The 16107-nt window shown below is 43.1% G+C and overlaps 1 protein-coding gene across 1 annotated transcript in view; it reads left to right on the top strand.

Moving 5' to 3' along the window:
* The window catches only part of LOC309562139 (deoxyribonuclease gamma-like), a gene marked incomplete at its 3' end in the record, with an annotated part of 59501 nt that extends 45058 nt beyond the window's left edge, over positions 1–14443 (top strand). Inside the window, exons 5-9 of the mRNA XM_082266265.1 lie at positions 2331–2443; positions 4673–4785; positions 8613–8770; positions 10948–11041; positions 14369–14443. Of these exons, the coding sequence (XP_082122391.1) occupies positions 2331–2443; positions 4673–4785; positions 8613–8770; positions 10948–11041; positions 14369–14443 (553 nt within the window). The remainder of the gene's footprint in view (positions 1–2330; positions 2444–4672; positions 4786–8612; positions 8771–10947; positions 11042–14368) is intronic.
* Between the last annotated feature and the right edge of the window lie 1664 nt (positions 14444–16107).

Raw genomic sequence — 16107 nt, 5'->3', positions numbered from 1 at the left:
TTCCTCAGGATTGGAGTCACACAGGGGAGTCACTCCGCAACTCCCTATTTGGGCTGACTGTTAACACAGTGCCTCTGCTGTACTGGCAGCCACGAAGCGCACTATGCTTCCTGAATGGCCCAGCGGCGGAGAAGGAGGAGGGGGGCCGAACTTCTGAAGGTCCAACGAAAGTGGGGACGGGTACCTGTCAAAAATAGGTACCCACTGCCCCCGAAAGGTGCCAAATGTGGCACCGGAGAGAGGGGGAGGAGACAGATAAGCAGAGCTTCCACTTTTGGGAGGAACTTTGCTTTAAGTTAACACTGACAACCATTGCAGATCGCAAAAGCAGGGCTGTCTTTTTAACACAGGGCAAAAGGGGCAGCTGCCCCGGGCCCAGTCATTGCTGTGGGGCCCAAAGCAGCTCCCCCTTGAGCCTGCACTGCCCACAAAAGGTGACAAGTGGATTTGGGAGGGCCCAAGAAACTGTTTGCCCGGGGTCCAATCAATATTAAAGATGGCCTTGCGCAAAAGCAATGCGCTTTAAATGTGGTGTGGGAATAGAGCACGGAATGTGGTTTTCCCGCATTGCGTTCTGAGATGAACTGGCCCTAAGTCAACAATAGTATGCACAGATAGCCATAAAAAATCTGACCAGAGAGCCTTCTCAAAGAACATAACTAAACTAGACATACAGGAACTACATAAACTAAAAAGTAAATACCAATGACAACTAAAAGATGCCTAGTACAGATAGAGGTGGAAAAGGTGACAACATTTCAGAATAAAAAACCCAATATCAAGTCAAGTTGTCACCTTTCCCACTAATGCTGTGGTTGAAATACAGCTACTAATAAAGCCTTTCTTTATAATTCACTGGGCAGGTTGGAGCTGAGATAAATTATTTACAACATGCCCTTAGCCCTCTGCAAATCCCTTTGGAAATTATAGTGATGTAACCACAGAGACATACGATCCTACATAGCAGGATCGTATGATCTCTGCAGTTAGATCAGGGAGAATGACAGACGGCTGTGTTTACATTAGCCGCCTGCCTTTCTCCCTCTCCACGGGGAGATCGCGAGTGACCGGCGGACATCGTGTCCGCCGGTCACACGCGTGGACATGTTAGGGAACGAGCAGGGGCAGGAGCGTGCCTCCGGCGGCGCGCGCTCGCCCCCTAGAGGCTCACAGGCTAGCAACGTAGTACTACGTCACTTTGCCTGTACGGGGCTGACCGCCGCAGTAAATAGTCGTACGGCGGTCGGCAAGTGGTTAAGGGGGAAAATCTTCCGGTCCAGAAGTGGTTAAAAAGAATAAAACACTGGGAAATGTGTATGTATTAAAAATCTGTAGTGCATATATATATTTTTTTTGTTTTTTGCCCTGACATGCACTTTAAGTCTGTTTCTAAAACCTTCATTTGACGAATGTTACACACATTAATGCAGGCTGGATGAATTTCCCTGTATTTTCTGTAATATAATATTTCTTATGACCGTCAGTTCCATCTAGTGGACAAAATGCTGAATTTTTTCTCATTAAGGTAGTTAAGGACGCATTTTGGCCATTAGATGGAGCTGACAATCATAGGAATTAATGTATTACAGAAACTACAAGCCTGCACGAATGTAAGTGACATTCATCCATCTATAACTGTACAGTATAGATGACAGTTCTGAGGTTTGTTTAACGTGCTTTACATTTCCTTGGCCCCCATGGGTCCTATTGTGATTAGTTTGTATTGTAGGCAGTCACAGGTCTGCAAAGCTTTTCAGTCACTTCCTGTCCCTCTTTAGCCTCAAACCCACAATGAGAATATTGGACGGTCCCTTTTTTCCGCATGTTAGCCTCCATATCGAAAATGAAGAGGTTACTCAACTTACAAAAATTCTCGTACGACAGGATACAACTTTAGAAGTGATGCTATGTATTGTATTCTATTTGTATTGTATTTTTGGACAATAACTATATTGATTAAACGAAAATCGTACGATCTGCTGTCGTACAAGTAAAAATTGTGGTGTTCGTCCTTTGGATAATTTCGGATGAACTGTCATGATCAGCTCTCGAAAACTGTGTACTATCGATCAGATTATCGAACGATTGCTTAGAAAGCGGTATTTTTCGTACGATTTTCTGATTGTGGGCTTTACACACTGTCAACGACACAGGAAGGGTAGAGACATCTGGTCAATGGGGACACAGACAGCAAAAGAAGCCTGAAAGAGGTCCTAACCCTTTTATAACCCATTGAAAACTGAATGTCCTGATTATACACAGTAATGTTAGGATGTCAAAACCCATCATAACCATCCATGGTTACATGTTATATGTGGTTGCGGTTTCAGGGGAGACTTGGTGAAGGTAAAGGAACAGTATCAATATCTAGACATGCAGAAGGGCGATGAGGATTCCTTTGCACGTGAACCATTTATCATCAGGTTTGAATCCAAAAAGACTGGTATGTGAAAATAAAGTATTATTATACATTCGTGTATATTTATTACTATGCAGGGCTTTTTTTCTCAGAGAGTAGGTGCAGGAACTCCCCCCTTCTTTGTCTCCGCCCCATACCCACCCCAAGCACGTCCCTTTGGTCCCACCCCCTACCCACCTCCCAGTACCGCCCCTTTTAGAGAACACAGAACCCAGTAGCATTCTGTGATGATAAGTAATTTGCATGGAACTTGGTAATTATAACAAGAAAAGCAGCAAAATAGATCCCCTGCAGTCAGCAACAATAGACCCCCCCCCCAGAAACAAGAGATCACCCACACAACAATGCCCCCCCACAACAAAATACCACCCCAGCAATAATAGATCCACCAGACCTCCAGCAGCAACAACAGATTCTCCAGCAGGAAGCCACAATAGACCTCTCTCTCAACAGTAGATCCCTCCTAGCAACAACTGACTCCCCAGGTATATAAGACCCCCTCCCAGAAACAATAGACCCCCATGAAAAAAAAGATCCTCCACCAGCAACAATAGACCCCCATGCAAACAAATATCCCCACCAGCGACAATAGATCCCCAGCAACCATCATTAATAGACCCTCTATCACTCCCCAGCACCCCTTGCAATTACACACTTACATTCAGTGTTGGAGGTGCCAGAACTGCGTTCCCCCGCGTTCCCCCAGAAAAAAAGCCCTGTTACTATGTATTACTATTGTATATGTACAGCAGCGTTTCTCAACCCTTCTCCAGTCGGGGCGCCCGTGAAAAGTATTTTTAGTCTTGAGGCACCCCTGTCCCTCAAGAGGCTCGCTCTTTAGGGGTGCCATTAATTCTTAATGGTACCCCACACATTGGCAAACGTGGGGTGCTTTTGGTGCGGCGCAATTTTTAAAAAAGGGTCAGGGACTTCTTTTCCTGCATTTCTGCATGTATGGAAGCCCATTGAAATGAATGGGCTGCCCTACACACAGCCACACAGATGTGAACCAAGGGCTTATTCACATGTCAGGTTGGAGGAGTGGTAAAACACATACAGACACATGTACACACATATACAGACACACACGTACACACGTACATACACACACAAAGTACACACACGTCCACAAATACAGACACATGTACACAAACGCGCGCACACACACACAGACACTCACGTGTACACACACGCGCGCGCGCACACACACGGACACTCACATGTACACTTACAAAGACACATGTACACACACACACATGTAAAAAGCCCTCTTAAAACGTTTTAGCACAGTACCTTTCCTCATTCAGCCGGGTACTGCACTGTAGGGGGAAGCAGAAAGCATAGTAATCCATGTCCTTAGTCTGCTTGTCTTCAGCAAACTGTTTGCGGGCTTTCTTGTGCATCATCTTTAGAAGAGGCTTCCTTCTGGGATGGCAGCCATGCAGACCAATTTGGTGCAGTGTGGGGCGTATGGTCTGAGCACTGACAGGCTGACCCCCCACCCCTTCAACCTCTGCAGCAATGCTGACAGCACTCATATGTCTATTTCCCAAAGACAACCTCTGAATATTACACTAAGCACGTGCACTCAACCTCTTTGGTCAACCATGACGAGGCCTGTTCTGAGTGGAACCTGTCCTGTTAAACCGCTGTATGGTCTTTGCCACCGTGCTGCAGCTCAGTTTCAGGGTCCTTGGAATCTTCTTATAGCCTAGGCCATCTTTATGTAGAGCAACAATTCTTTTTTTCAGATCCTCAGAGACTTCTTTGCCATGAGGTGCCATGTAGAACTTCCAGTGACCAGTATGAGAGAGTGAGAGTGATAACACCAAATTTAACGCACCTGTTCCCTATTGACACCTATGACCTTGTAACACTAACGAGTCAAATGACATGGGGGAGGGAAAATGAAAAAGTTATTTTGAGGCGACAGCAAATTTACACTGTTATACAAGCTGTGCACTCACTACTTTACATTGTAGCAAAGTGTCATTTCTCCAGTGTTGTCACATGTAAAGACATAATAAAATATTTGCAAAAATGTGAGGGCTGTACTCACTTTTGTGAGATTCTGTAGGTATTTTGGATATTTTTTTGAATGCATTGCACAGTTTTTTTTTTTTTTTGATGGAGTAAAAAGTTGCACTGTGCAGTAAGGTATAACCACCAATTATCATTTATTCTTTTCATTACTCTGAACTGTGGTCACAGCTGGTCCCATAGTGATACGATGTCTGCTTGATTTAATTCCAGCTGTACAGGATTTTGTCCTCATCCCCATTCACACAACACCGAAAGACTCAGTGCAAGAGATAGACGAGTTGTACGATGTGTACCTTGACGTGAGCGAAAAATGGGACACAAAGGTAACAACACACTGCTGTCACAACAGACTTGACCGGAAGTTCTTTTGTTTTGTTATATTCTGCTGATTCGTTCAATTCGTATTCGGGATTCAAATTCGGAATTCGTATTCGGAATTCGTATTTAGAATTTGTTTTATGGCTTTTTCAAATTTACAGATTTTTTCAACTCGGAACGTTTGAATCGATAAATCTTGAATTAGTCAAATTGAAAACTTTAGATTTTTTTTTTTTTCGGTTCAAGTGTGGCAAAGTGAACTAACAAAAAAAAAATCTTCATCAAATGATTACAATGATTTTTTAAATCACCTTTGGCTTAACAAAATAGCATTATTTCGAAATGGTACTCTAATAACACACACAGTCTTTGATTTCAGAAATATGTTTACAGTTCGAATTCAACTGGAGTTCAATTCGAATTTCAATTTGAATTTCCGAAATGCTGACTAATTTAAATTCGTTATTTGGAGCATTCGGCAAACTTAATTTATACTGCAATTTGGGTATTCAGATATATCTGAATCTCCGAATAACGAAAAATTTGTCCAAATATTTATTCGTACCGAAACAACCCGCATATGTCTAGTGTAATGGGAGGTGCTGTGCTATCCAAAAAAATGCAGCAGTGCACTGGATGGCACTGAAACTCACTGCACTGTGCTGCCATGCAGAGGCATGAAGTGTCACTATGGGGGAGATTTACTAAAACTGGTTCACGCAGAATCTGGTGCAGCTGTGCATAGTAACCAATCAGTTTCTAACTTCAGAATGTTCAGTTAAGTATTGAAAATTAAACCTGGAAGCTGATTGGTTACTATGCACAGCTGCACCAGATTCATCGCACTGCTCCCTGCCTGACCCCGTGTTGTATCATGGTCACGTGATAGTTTAAATTCTTTTAGGGTTTTTATTCAATATGTGCAAAGAGAGATCAAACAAATACTTTAAAGTATAACTTTTATTAAAGATAATGACAGGTAAAGATAAAGAAAATATGACAAGAATACTTGGCTAAAGATGCTGTTTCACCATGGAGTCCCATCTGCTTTTCATACAGCATGGCCAGGTAATCAGCCAGACGCATGCATAACGCAAGCTCTGGTGTGAGACTAACCCTACAAGTTCTAGCTAGGGTATATAGGTCTTGTATATAGGAAATGGTCAAGCCCACCTTCAGAGCAAAATGACCTTCTAAGGAAAATGGCAAATTCCTGAAGGAGAGGGGGCTGGCTTGTCCAATGTCCATATAGGCAGTTCACATTCCAATAGGATGAGTAACGTAAGGTAACCAGAATAACCAGAATATTAGCGGCTTTATTAGATATTTCTGAGGCCAACCTTAATAAGGAATATAAAATATGCAATTTCCCCATCATTTCGCACTGACAGCTGCCCGCATATTAAGCGCTGAGTTTTACCGCAGACGCTAGTGTGAACCAAGCCCAATGAGTACCCCTAAAATATAGGAGATCTCCAGGCAAAGCAATAAAACAATAAAATATGTAATAATTGCTATGTAGCAGTGTTTCCTTGATATCATTTTTTGGAAGAGAAATAACCGGATCCATGTAAGACAGTACTTGCCCTTTTAAATCACACTTTCAGGGCCCATTCACACTATTGCACTGCAATATTGAGTGGCAACATTTGTTACATGCGTAAATGTCACAGTGCACTTTGCTGATGGACACACGGCAACTCACTAATGTGCTGATGGATATGGTACATGCACCATTTTTGATGTGTTAGGTAGTTCATTCAAACGAATGGACTGCCATAGCGCAATACATGCCAAAGCACTGTAATGGTGTAAATGGGCCCTTAACAGAATGGCTGCTGTAGGCACAGACTTGATAGATGTGATGTAGTTCTCCTCCACAGCAGTCTCCAGCTGGTCTGAAGCACAAATTAACGATGGGCAACATTTTATTTGTGAGTGGTAGTCATGCTAAAGTTAAAACCATGCCCCACAAGAGGAAATGTTCATAGATGAGCTAGAATTTTACATAAAGTTAGTTAGAGTGTTTGTAAAGTCACAAAGTGACATTACATGTATCCCCTCGTTCTGCACTCATGTGACCTGTTATCAACAGACGACAGGCTGAATTCCGCTGTCTGCTGACATCACAGAGCTGGTCCAGGCTGGGGCAAGATTGCGACACTGGGGTTGGGATCTGCCCACATGCCTGGAGCGGCAACTGGCTCAGCCTCTCAGCGAACTGCAGAGAGCCTGAGCCGGCCGCTCCCACTCCCCTCACAGCCCAGCGCTCCAGTGGGCGGGGGGGAGGGCAGAGCAGAGAGTGGTGACTGACAGTCACCAGCTCTCTGCTCTGGGAGCTGTGACAACTGAGCGATCTGCGGTGTTAGATCGCTCGGTTCTCAGTGTTCGAGCCGGAAGGGTACAGATGGAGCAACGTACTGGTGCTGCATCCACCTAGGTAAATATAAATCTGCAAAACCCCCATACTTCTCTTTTAACTACTGTATATGTGTTTTTTTTTTAATTAAAAGGTTAAATACCTATTTTCACACTGCTGCTGTGCGGTACATGATCCCCCTTCGCTCTTCTTTCCCGATCTATGGAGAGCAGTGTGATGGGCCGAGATTCCCCTGTGACATCAGCCGGCCAGCAGGGGGGGGTCACTTGACTGGACAGCAACGGTATGGGAAAAGGTATTTAGCCTTTTCATTAATAAAAAACACATACACAGTAGGTAATGACAACATAATCCAGAGAGGATACATGTATATTTGCTGTATATTGCAGCTGAATAGTGGTGGGAGGGGCAGGGAGGAGACTCGCTCTCACGCTGACAGACAGGGAGGAAGGGGGAGACACTCACAGCAGAGCAGCGGGCTGACTGAGCCTTGTAACCTGACCACAATATCATGGCTCAGCAGCCATGATTACTGTGGTCAGCACAGACAAGTGGATACAGGAACAGGCAGGATCAACCAGGTAGTTCACAAGATAGAAAGGTACAAATTAAAGGACTGTGCTATAGATCATGCCTTAGAGGAACAGGATATTTGTGGGTCTTTTTAGGGTTACAACCACTTTAAACCTAGTACACATTGTGAGAAAATTGGACGAGCGATCATCTATTGTTTTTTTTTTTTGCACGCTTGTCTGATTTAGAAAACAAGGGACTTACGGTATGAAAATTCTCCTACAACAAAATACAACTTCCCGCTATATTCTAGCATGTTATCAGAAGTGATGTAATGTACCTCTGACCCCTCTAGCTAAGCGATACACAATCGGAGTGCTGAGGAGTTTTCGTGCATTGTTCTTTGCTCCGAATAAATATTTTTTTACATAACAAGATAAAAAATAGTCCACAGCTCTATCAACATGATAATAAAATATTATTTACAAAATGCAAACTATTGATTTAAGAAAATGTTTTGGTGTAGACGATAATTGTTTTCATTGCCATTTTCTTCTTCCGAGTCTTTCATTAGTTTCCAGTCAGGCGCGGCCTTGGTCACTCAATTCGTTTCGCACGAATAGAATACTAATTACACTAAAGTTGGTAATTCTGTTATCAAACAAGAAACATTTTCACTCGTGTTCCTTTGGAAACATTTGTCTGAACTGTCATGATCCGATGTCGAAAGCTGTGTACTAACGATTCGATTATCGAAGGATTGATCTGATTGCGGTTATTTTCGTTGGATTTTCTCATTGCATGTACTAGGCATTAGAAAAGAATCCACAATACATTACACAATTATACTGTAAATGCGTGCTCAGGAGTTTTTTGTTGTGTGCTTTTTACGGTTTAAATTTTTCAATTCTTTTAACATTTTTATTTTTTTAAATGCAGAATATTATGGTGCTGGGAGATTTCAATGCTGATGGAGCTTACGTCTCGGGGAAGAGAATGAAAACAATCCAACTGAGGAGCGATAAGAGTTTTCACTGGTTGATCACAGATGACACAGACACAACAGCCACCAACACTACAGACTGCTCCTATGATCGGTATAAAATTTATTTAATGAGTACAAATCCTTTTGTGATAAAATATTCAGTATATGGCCAAGTGGACAACTGTCCATCACACCTATAAGAGCTTACTTTATCTTCCATTCCAAAAACAATGGGCTTTAATATAGAATTTTGCACACCCACCCTCACCAAAAATTTCTGGGTTGTGGGAAAGAGTTTCTTCCATTTACAATTGCGGTGCCCCTGAAGAGCGATTGCTTTTTCACCCTCCACAACGTTGGGTCAACACCATGGCTGCGGCATGTAAGCATCCCTGTCCTCTGCCTATTGCACATTTTAGGCGACCTCTGGCAGGTGACGGGTAGATGGCGAACATGTCCCTGCCTCGCTGACCCAGTGCTTTTCCCTGTGCTGCAGAGCGGCGCAGGCGTGTGCTTAGCCAATACTAGGGTGCAGAGGCAGCCCCTGCTCCTTGCATACTTGTAGCTGCAGGGTGGGAAAAGCCAAGCCACCAGAATAGCTCAGGTGGGTTTGGGCTCTTGTCGGAACATGCTAGAGCTTTTTCTCTGAGTCCTGATTGTAGTGCCCTCCTCCTCTTTGATCCATCTAGCGCGTTTGTGGGATGAAGGAGAGTGGAGGGTTGGCGGGGATCAGTGCCAGAACATTTAGATAGGCCACAGCCGCTTCCCTGCTCCATTCTGTATCTGGTAACAACTTCTATACCCCCCTGATCCCCCCAGTATTATTCCTTCTTGACCCCCCCAATACCATACTCCTATGAACCCCCAATTCTATTCCCTCCTGACTCCCCAGTACTATGCCCTCCTGACACCCCAGTCCTCTTGGCCCCTCAATACCTTACCCTCATGACTCCCCAATACCATACCCTCCGAACCTTCCATTCCTTCCTGACCCCCTAGTATCGTGCCCTCCCTATACCCCCAGTACTATTCCGTCCTGGCCCCCCAATACAATACCTTCCTGAGCCCACAGTACTGTGCCCTCCTGAATCCCCAGTACCATTCCCTCCTGGCCCCCCCAATACCATACCCACCTGACCCCATAGTACTGTTGCCTCTTGATTCCCCTGTACCCTGCCCTCCTGTCCTGCTTACCCCTGTACTCTGCCTTACTGATCCCTATCCACTGCTCTTCATACTGCTGACCTCTGTATACTTCTCTTCATCCTATTGACCTCTGTACACTGCTCGAAATCCTATTGACCTCTGCACACTGCCCTAAATCCTACTGACCTCTCTAGACTGTCCTACACACTGCTTACCTCTATGCACTGCCCTACATACTGCTGACCTCTATACACCGCCCTACACCCTACTGACCTCTGTACACTGCCCTACACACTGCTGACCTCTGTACACTGTCCTACACACTGCTGACCTCAGTAAACTGCCCTACATTCTACTGACCTCTGTACACTGCCATACATCCTACTGACCTCTGTACACTGCCCAACATACTGCTGATCTCTATACACCGTCCTACATCCTACTTACCTCTGTACACTGTCCTACACACTGCTGACCACTGTACACTGTCCTACATCCTATGCCAGACCTCTGTACACTGTCCTACACACTTCTGACCTCTGTACACTGCCCTACATCCTACTAACCTCTGTACACTTCCCTACATCCTATTAACCTCTGTACACTGTCCTACACACTGCTGACCTCTGTACACTGCCCTACATCCTACTGACCTCTGTACACTGTCCTAAATCCTACTGACCTCTGTACACTGCCCTACATACTACTTATACTGGCCAGGAATCAGAGCAGATAGCCTGTCCTGAAAGTAGTCAAGCAAATCAGCCTGAAGTACCAGATGTTCTGCTTTCATGATGGACTCTGGCATCAGCCTTGAGGGGGTGACCAATTGCTCCCCAGACTTGAAAAAAAATGTGAATTGAAGTGAATGCTGAGTTTCTCACTGAAGCTAAATTTTAAGGAGGATAAGTTTATATTTCTACATTGACATTCGTTTGATCCTGCACCCCGGTGATCTGTGATCTCTTCCATGTTGTCCAGGTAGATCTTTACCTCTCAAAGGTTGCCTACCCCTACCTTAGGGTAAACAGAACGAATGCTGTTTTTGATATTTACTTATAAAATCAAAATGTTATACAATGTTTTTTTAATTTATAAAAATGTAAACTGATTTAAGGAATGACTCTGATTCTTGCCTTTTAGAATAGTTGTCCACGAGGATCTCCTCAAATACATTGTTCCGGACTCCGCCAAGCCCTTTAACTTCCAATTGGAGTATAACCTGACAGATGAGGAGGTGAGCTGGGGGGTAAATCATGGGGGACATGTTTACAGATGAAAAGTTTCACCCCAGATATTTCAATAGCATCAGGATTTCTATTATATTCATAAATGGAACACCGACCAGGACAAAAAATCAATAGTGAATTTATCTTGAAAAGCTAATTCTTCATGTCTGCTTTTTTTTTTTTGGATACACTAAAATAACCTTATATAAAATAATGGGTCCATGTTGGGAAAATAAAACTGTAGTTTGAACAAATAATGGAATTTAAAATGTATGTTGCCTCAAAATATATAATTTACAATATGTGCCTGTGCTACTTACAGTGCTGTGAAAAAGTATTTGCCCCCTTCCTAAATTTTTAACTTTTTTTGGAATATTTGGAACACTTAAAAGATTCATATCTAGCCTTCTAGTTGGACGCTGTGCCTATGTACTTCTATGATCAGCTTGCAACTGACATCCCCCTTCCCTATGCATGAGGGGTGGTTAAACTGGCATATACCAGAGTACAGCTGCACACAACCATTCATGTCTATGGGAGGCTGTACACAGCACCTTGGCTTTCCAGGCAGGGTGAATATGCTGCAATTTACATTGCTTGGGCTCAGGTGTCCATGTGCCATTGTCCCTTTATTTAAAGGAATGTGAAGAGCTAGATCTTTTTCAACCAGTGTGCCCAGGCACTCTGGGGTGCCTTGAGGTTACTTCAGGGGTGCCTTGGCAAATTGCCTATAATATTCCCAAAAATTGTATATAAGATTGCGTGTGGATGAAGGCTGCCTTTTAGTTACACTATGTCACAGCTTTTCATTGTACACCATTACAACCTTCTAGCTGCCCGCGTCCTAACGACCAATTACATCATCAGCTGATAAGGAGGATGTCTATCGCCTGCATAGCATCCTTGTTTGACCTTCCCCTGCCCTTCCCCATCAGCTGTGGGGTCACATTAGCACATTAGTGATGGAGAAAAACTGAGGGAGAAGATAAACATTGGAATACTAGTCAGTACCAGTGTGCAAAAGTGTATTTGCATTGAAAGAATAAATCCCCTCTAGCGTTGGGTGTCCTACTTGGACTTGTGAATGTTGCTGCATTATGTAAAACTATTAGAATAGTTTTTACATGTTAAAATGGGGTGCCTCAAGACCGTCCATGATTTTTAAAGGGTGCCTCGAGATTGTCCATAATTTTTAAAGGGTGCCTTGACTGAAAAATGGTTGAGAAACACTGAGCTAGATCATAGGCTAATGATTGTAGAATGAGGCAGGATTCATAGAACTTGATGTTCAGACTAAAGCTGGCCATAAACTAGTAAAATGTGTTAAATTTTTTTGTTTTAAGAACATTCTTGGATTTTCGGAACGTTAGTGATGTATTACAGCAGTGGTGATGCAGAAAATTTTCTTGAACGAATAAAATTTCCAACAGTGATTGTGCTTTTCGTCTGGGGAAAAAGACCATTCATTACAAAATCAATTGTTAAAAGCAAATAAAATATTGAAGTACTTTCAAACAACCTTCACCAAGTCTTCAAATATATATAATTTTCATACGAAGGTCCGTTAGAAGATCTACCGTACTAGTATACAGCCAGCTTTAGGCAGCTCACGTACACCCAAGGACCTCATGGAGCACACCAAGAGAGGTCTAAAAATGTATTTCATGACAGGTGAACTTACATAGTTACATAGTATTTGAGGTTGAATAAAGACAATAATCCATTCAGTTCAACCTGTGTAGGTGTGTGTGGGCATATTCATTACCCATACCCCTAAGGCCCCTTTCACACAGGCGGACCGTTCAGATCCACCTGTCTGTTTTTTTGGCGGATCTGAACGGTCCCCCCATGCATTCCTATGGGGCATCGGATGTCAGCGGAGACATGTCCGCTGACATCCGACCCGATCCGTCAAATCTGGACAGATGGAAACCCTATTTTCCATCCGTCCAGCGGATCGGATGGGATCGGGTGGGATCGGGTGAGAACGGACTGATGGTCCGTTGACATCCGATTTCCCCCATAGAGATGCATGGGGAACTGTCAGCTGTGTCTCCGCACACAGCGCGGAGACACAGCTGTCCTCCTGCTGTTCAGCGGGGGATCGGCGGCTCGATCCCCCGCTGAGAAAAACGGACTCCGTCCAGCGGACGGAGTGTGTGAAAGAGCCCTAAATCTTGGAGATGTATGTGCAAGAGTCTTTTAAAAGTAGCCATACTCCCCGCAGTTACTACCATTTGTGGAAGCGAGTTCCACAATCTTATTGCCTTTACTGTAAAAACCCCTCTGTGTAGCCTGAGGTTAAATCGCTTCTCCTCTAATCGCATTGAATGGCCTTGCACTCCTTGCGACTGAATAGTTTTTTTCTATGCTGAGATCACCGTTGAGGTATTTGTAAACCGCTATCATGTCCCCTCTGAGGCGTCTCTTCTCTAGGGAGAGTAAAGGCCTGTACACACGATAAGAAAATCTGATGGGAAAATTCGTACGACTACCGGTCTGCCGATTTTCGGATTGTTAGTATGGTGCTTTCGACAGCCGACTCTGACTTTTCGGCTGACAAAATCCTGATGTGCAGATCAAATCAATGTCCGATTTTCGTCTCATTAGTACAGATTTCGACGGAAAAAAATCTTAAGAGCAAGACTAGGCATGCTCAGAGACGAAAGAACACATACAAAACAATCCAACAAATGACATCACTTCTGAAGTAGAATTCTGTCGTACGGGAACGTTCGTATGAAAATAACCTCTTCCCTTTCCACATCAGACTAGCATGCCACAAAAAACAGACGACAGATCGTTCGATAATCTGATTGTGTATACGGGGCTTAAATTGAGTCCTCCAATCCCCTAATTAGCTTAGTTGCCCTTCTTTGGACTGTTTCCAGTTCCAGCACATCCTTTCTGAGGATTGGCGACCAGAACTGGACAGAATACTCCAGATGTGGCCGGACCAGAGTTTTATAAAGTGGCAGGATTATAGTTTTATCTCTGGAATACATCCCCTTCCTTATGCATGCTAATATTCTGCCAGCTTTGGCAGCTGCAGCTTGACATTGCATGCTTTTGTTAAGTCTATCTTCTACTAAGACTCCCAGATGTTGGAACTTGGAAGACCAATTTTCCTTAGATTTCAAACGGTTTAAATCAGCAAAATATATTACAGACGGGTACTAATAGTCAAGTTTGTTTTTTGTTCCTGCCATGTCTCCTGTATATCCACTATTAACCACTGACATTAGAATAACAGAATCAAGGTTTACAATCTCACAAAGAGTTTGTAAAACCCCTTTTAATGATCTTACATTCATGATAATATATGTTTATTACAGGCTCTGGCGGTCAGCGATCACTACCCAGTGGAAGTAGAGCTGCAACCGAAACGAAAACGTGGAAAGAAAGAGTGATGGAACATACTCCAGAAATGTGATCTGCTACTGAGTATTCTGTGCAGCAGTACGGCCCAACCTCCAGAACCATGAATTACCGCACATTATTTAGCTTGCTGCCATTTTGCATGGCAAAGGCAGCCATTTTGCCAATGTCCCAAAGATCTAGGCCTAGATATTTCACATAAACCCTTTCTTGAGAGATAATGAAGGTTGCAATTACCCACTTTCTATTCTGTGAGCTCCATGTGGCTGTCATGTTGATTCGTGCCTTCTAACAGAACTTACTTTGTTTTTAATTCCATGTAGCCTAGCACTGTAAAAAATAAGTTATCCACTTCTGGACCGGAAGGTTTTACCCCCTTAATAACCAGGCCATTTTTTGCAATACGACACTGCGTTAATTTAGCTGACAACTGCGCGGTCGTGCGACACCGTATCCAAATAAAATTGATGTCCTTTTTTTTACCCACAGAGATTTCTTTTGGTGGTATTTGATCACCTCTGCCATTTTTCTATTTTTTTTCATAATTTTCGGCCACTATGTATTCTGTTATATATTTTTGGTAACAAAAATCTCAATAAGTGTATATTGATGGGTTTGCGCAAAAGTTATCACGTCTACAAACTAGGGGAAAGATTTAAGGCCTTTTTTTTTTTTTTTTTACTAGTAATGATGGAGATCAGCGATTTTTAGCGGGATTGCGACACTGCGACAGATCGGACACCTAACTGACATTTTTTACACTTTTGGGGGGACCAGTGACATTACTACAGTAATCAGTGCTAAAAATATCAACGGTTACTGTACTAATAACCCTGGCAGGGAAGGGGTTAACACCAGGGGGGATCAAAAAGTTAAATGTGTCCCTAGTGGGGGTGCTTTCTAACTGTGTGGGGGATGAGCTTTCTAAATGAACACAGAAACCTGTGTTCTTAAATAAGAGGAATCCCGGTGTTCATTATTGACAGAACAGCGGTCTGCCGTGTTTACAACGGCACACCGCCATTCTGCCTCCATGAGGAGCTGCTCTGTGCAAAACCAACAGCACAGAGGAGGCAAGTATAACATGTTTGGTATTATATAATTTTTTTTTTTTAAACGAGACTTTACAATCACTTTAGGCTTTGACAAAAAAAAAAAAAACAAGAGCTGCAATATATTTTAAACTCTCCAATTATAGTAAATCAACCCCTGTGACAATGCTTACTCATCGACCTGTGCAAAGAGGGGGATGACAGATTTTTCCTAATAGAGTTCTGCTTCCAATAACTTAAATCAGCAACCCAGAAAAATGTCTGACTTTTCTGATCTGAATACTCAAAATTTTGAAGCTAGTGGGCGACTATAAGGCCTCATGGACACTGGACATTATAAGAACACCAGTAGCTTTATAGTGAGTTTTTCATTGTTTTTTAGCTTTTTTTGCATTGGCGTTTTTCAGCGTTTTTAGCTAAAAATCACCTCTCTGCTATTTTAGTAACTCCCACTTTCCCACAATGCAATGCTTGCCAGAATTGCATCACATGGATGTTTACACCCATCCCATAAGATTTAGGTGCGGGGAAAAAAGGGTCCTACAACATTTTGGTGCAAATGTGGACCCTTTTTCCCTGCATCAAAATCACATTGCATTGATGTGAACACCCACGCGATGCAATTCTGTCAAGCGGACTGCATT

Source organism: Pelophylax lessonae (assembly GCF_965119305.1).
Source record: "Pelophylax lessonae genome assembly, chromosome: 8".
Lineage (NCBI taxonomy): Eukaryota > Metazoa > Chordata > Amphibia > Anura > Ranidae > Pelophylax > Pelophylax lessonae.
The sequence above is the reverse complement of the archived record's forward strand: the minus strand, read 5'-3'. Positions and strand labels throughout refer to the sequence as shown.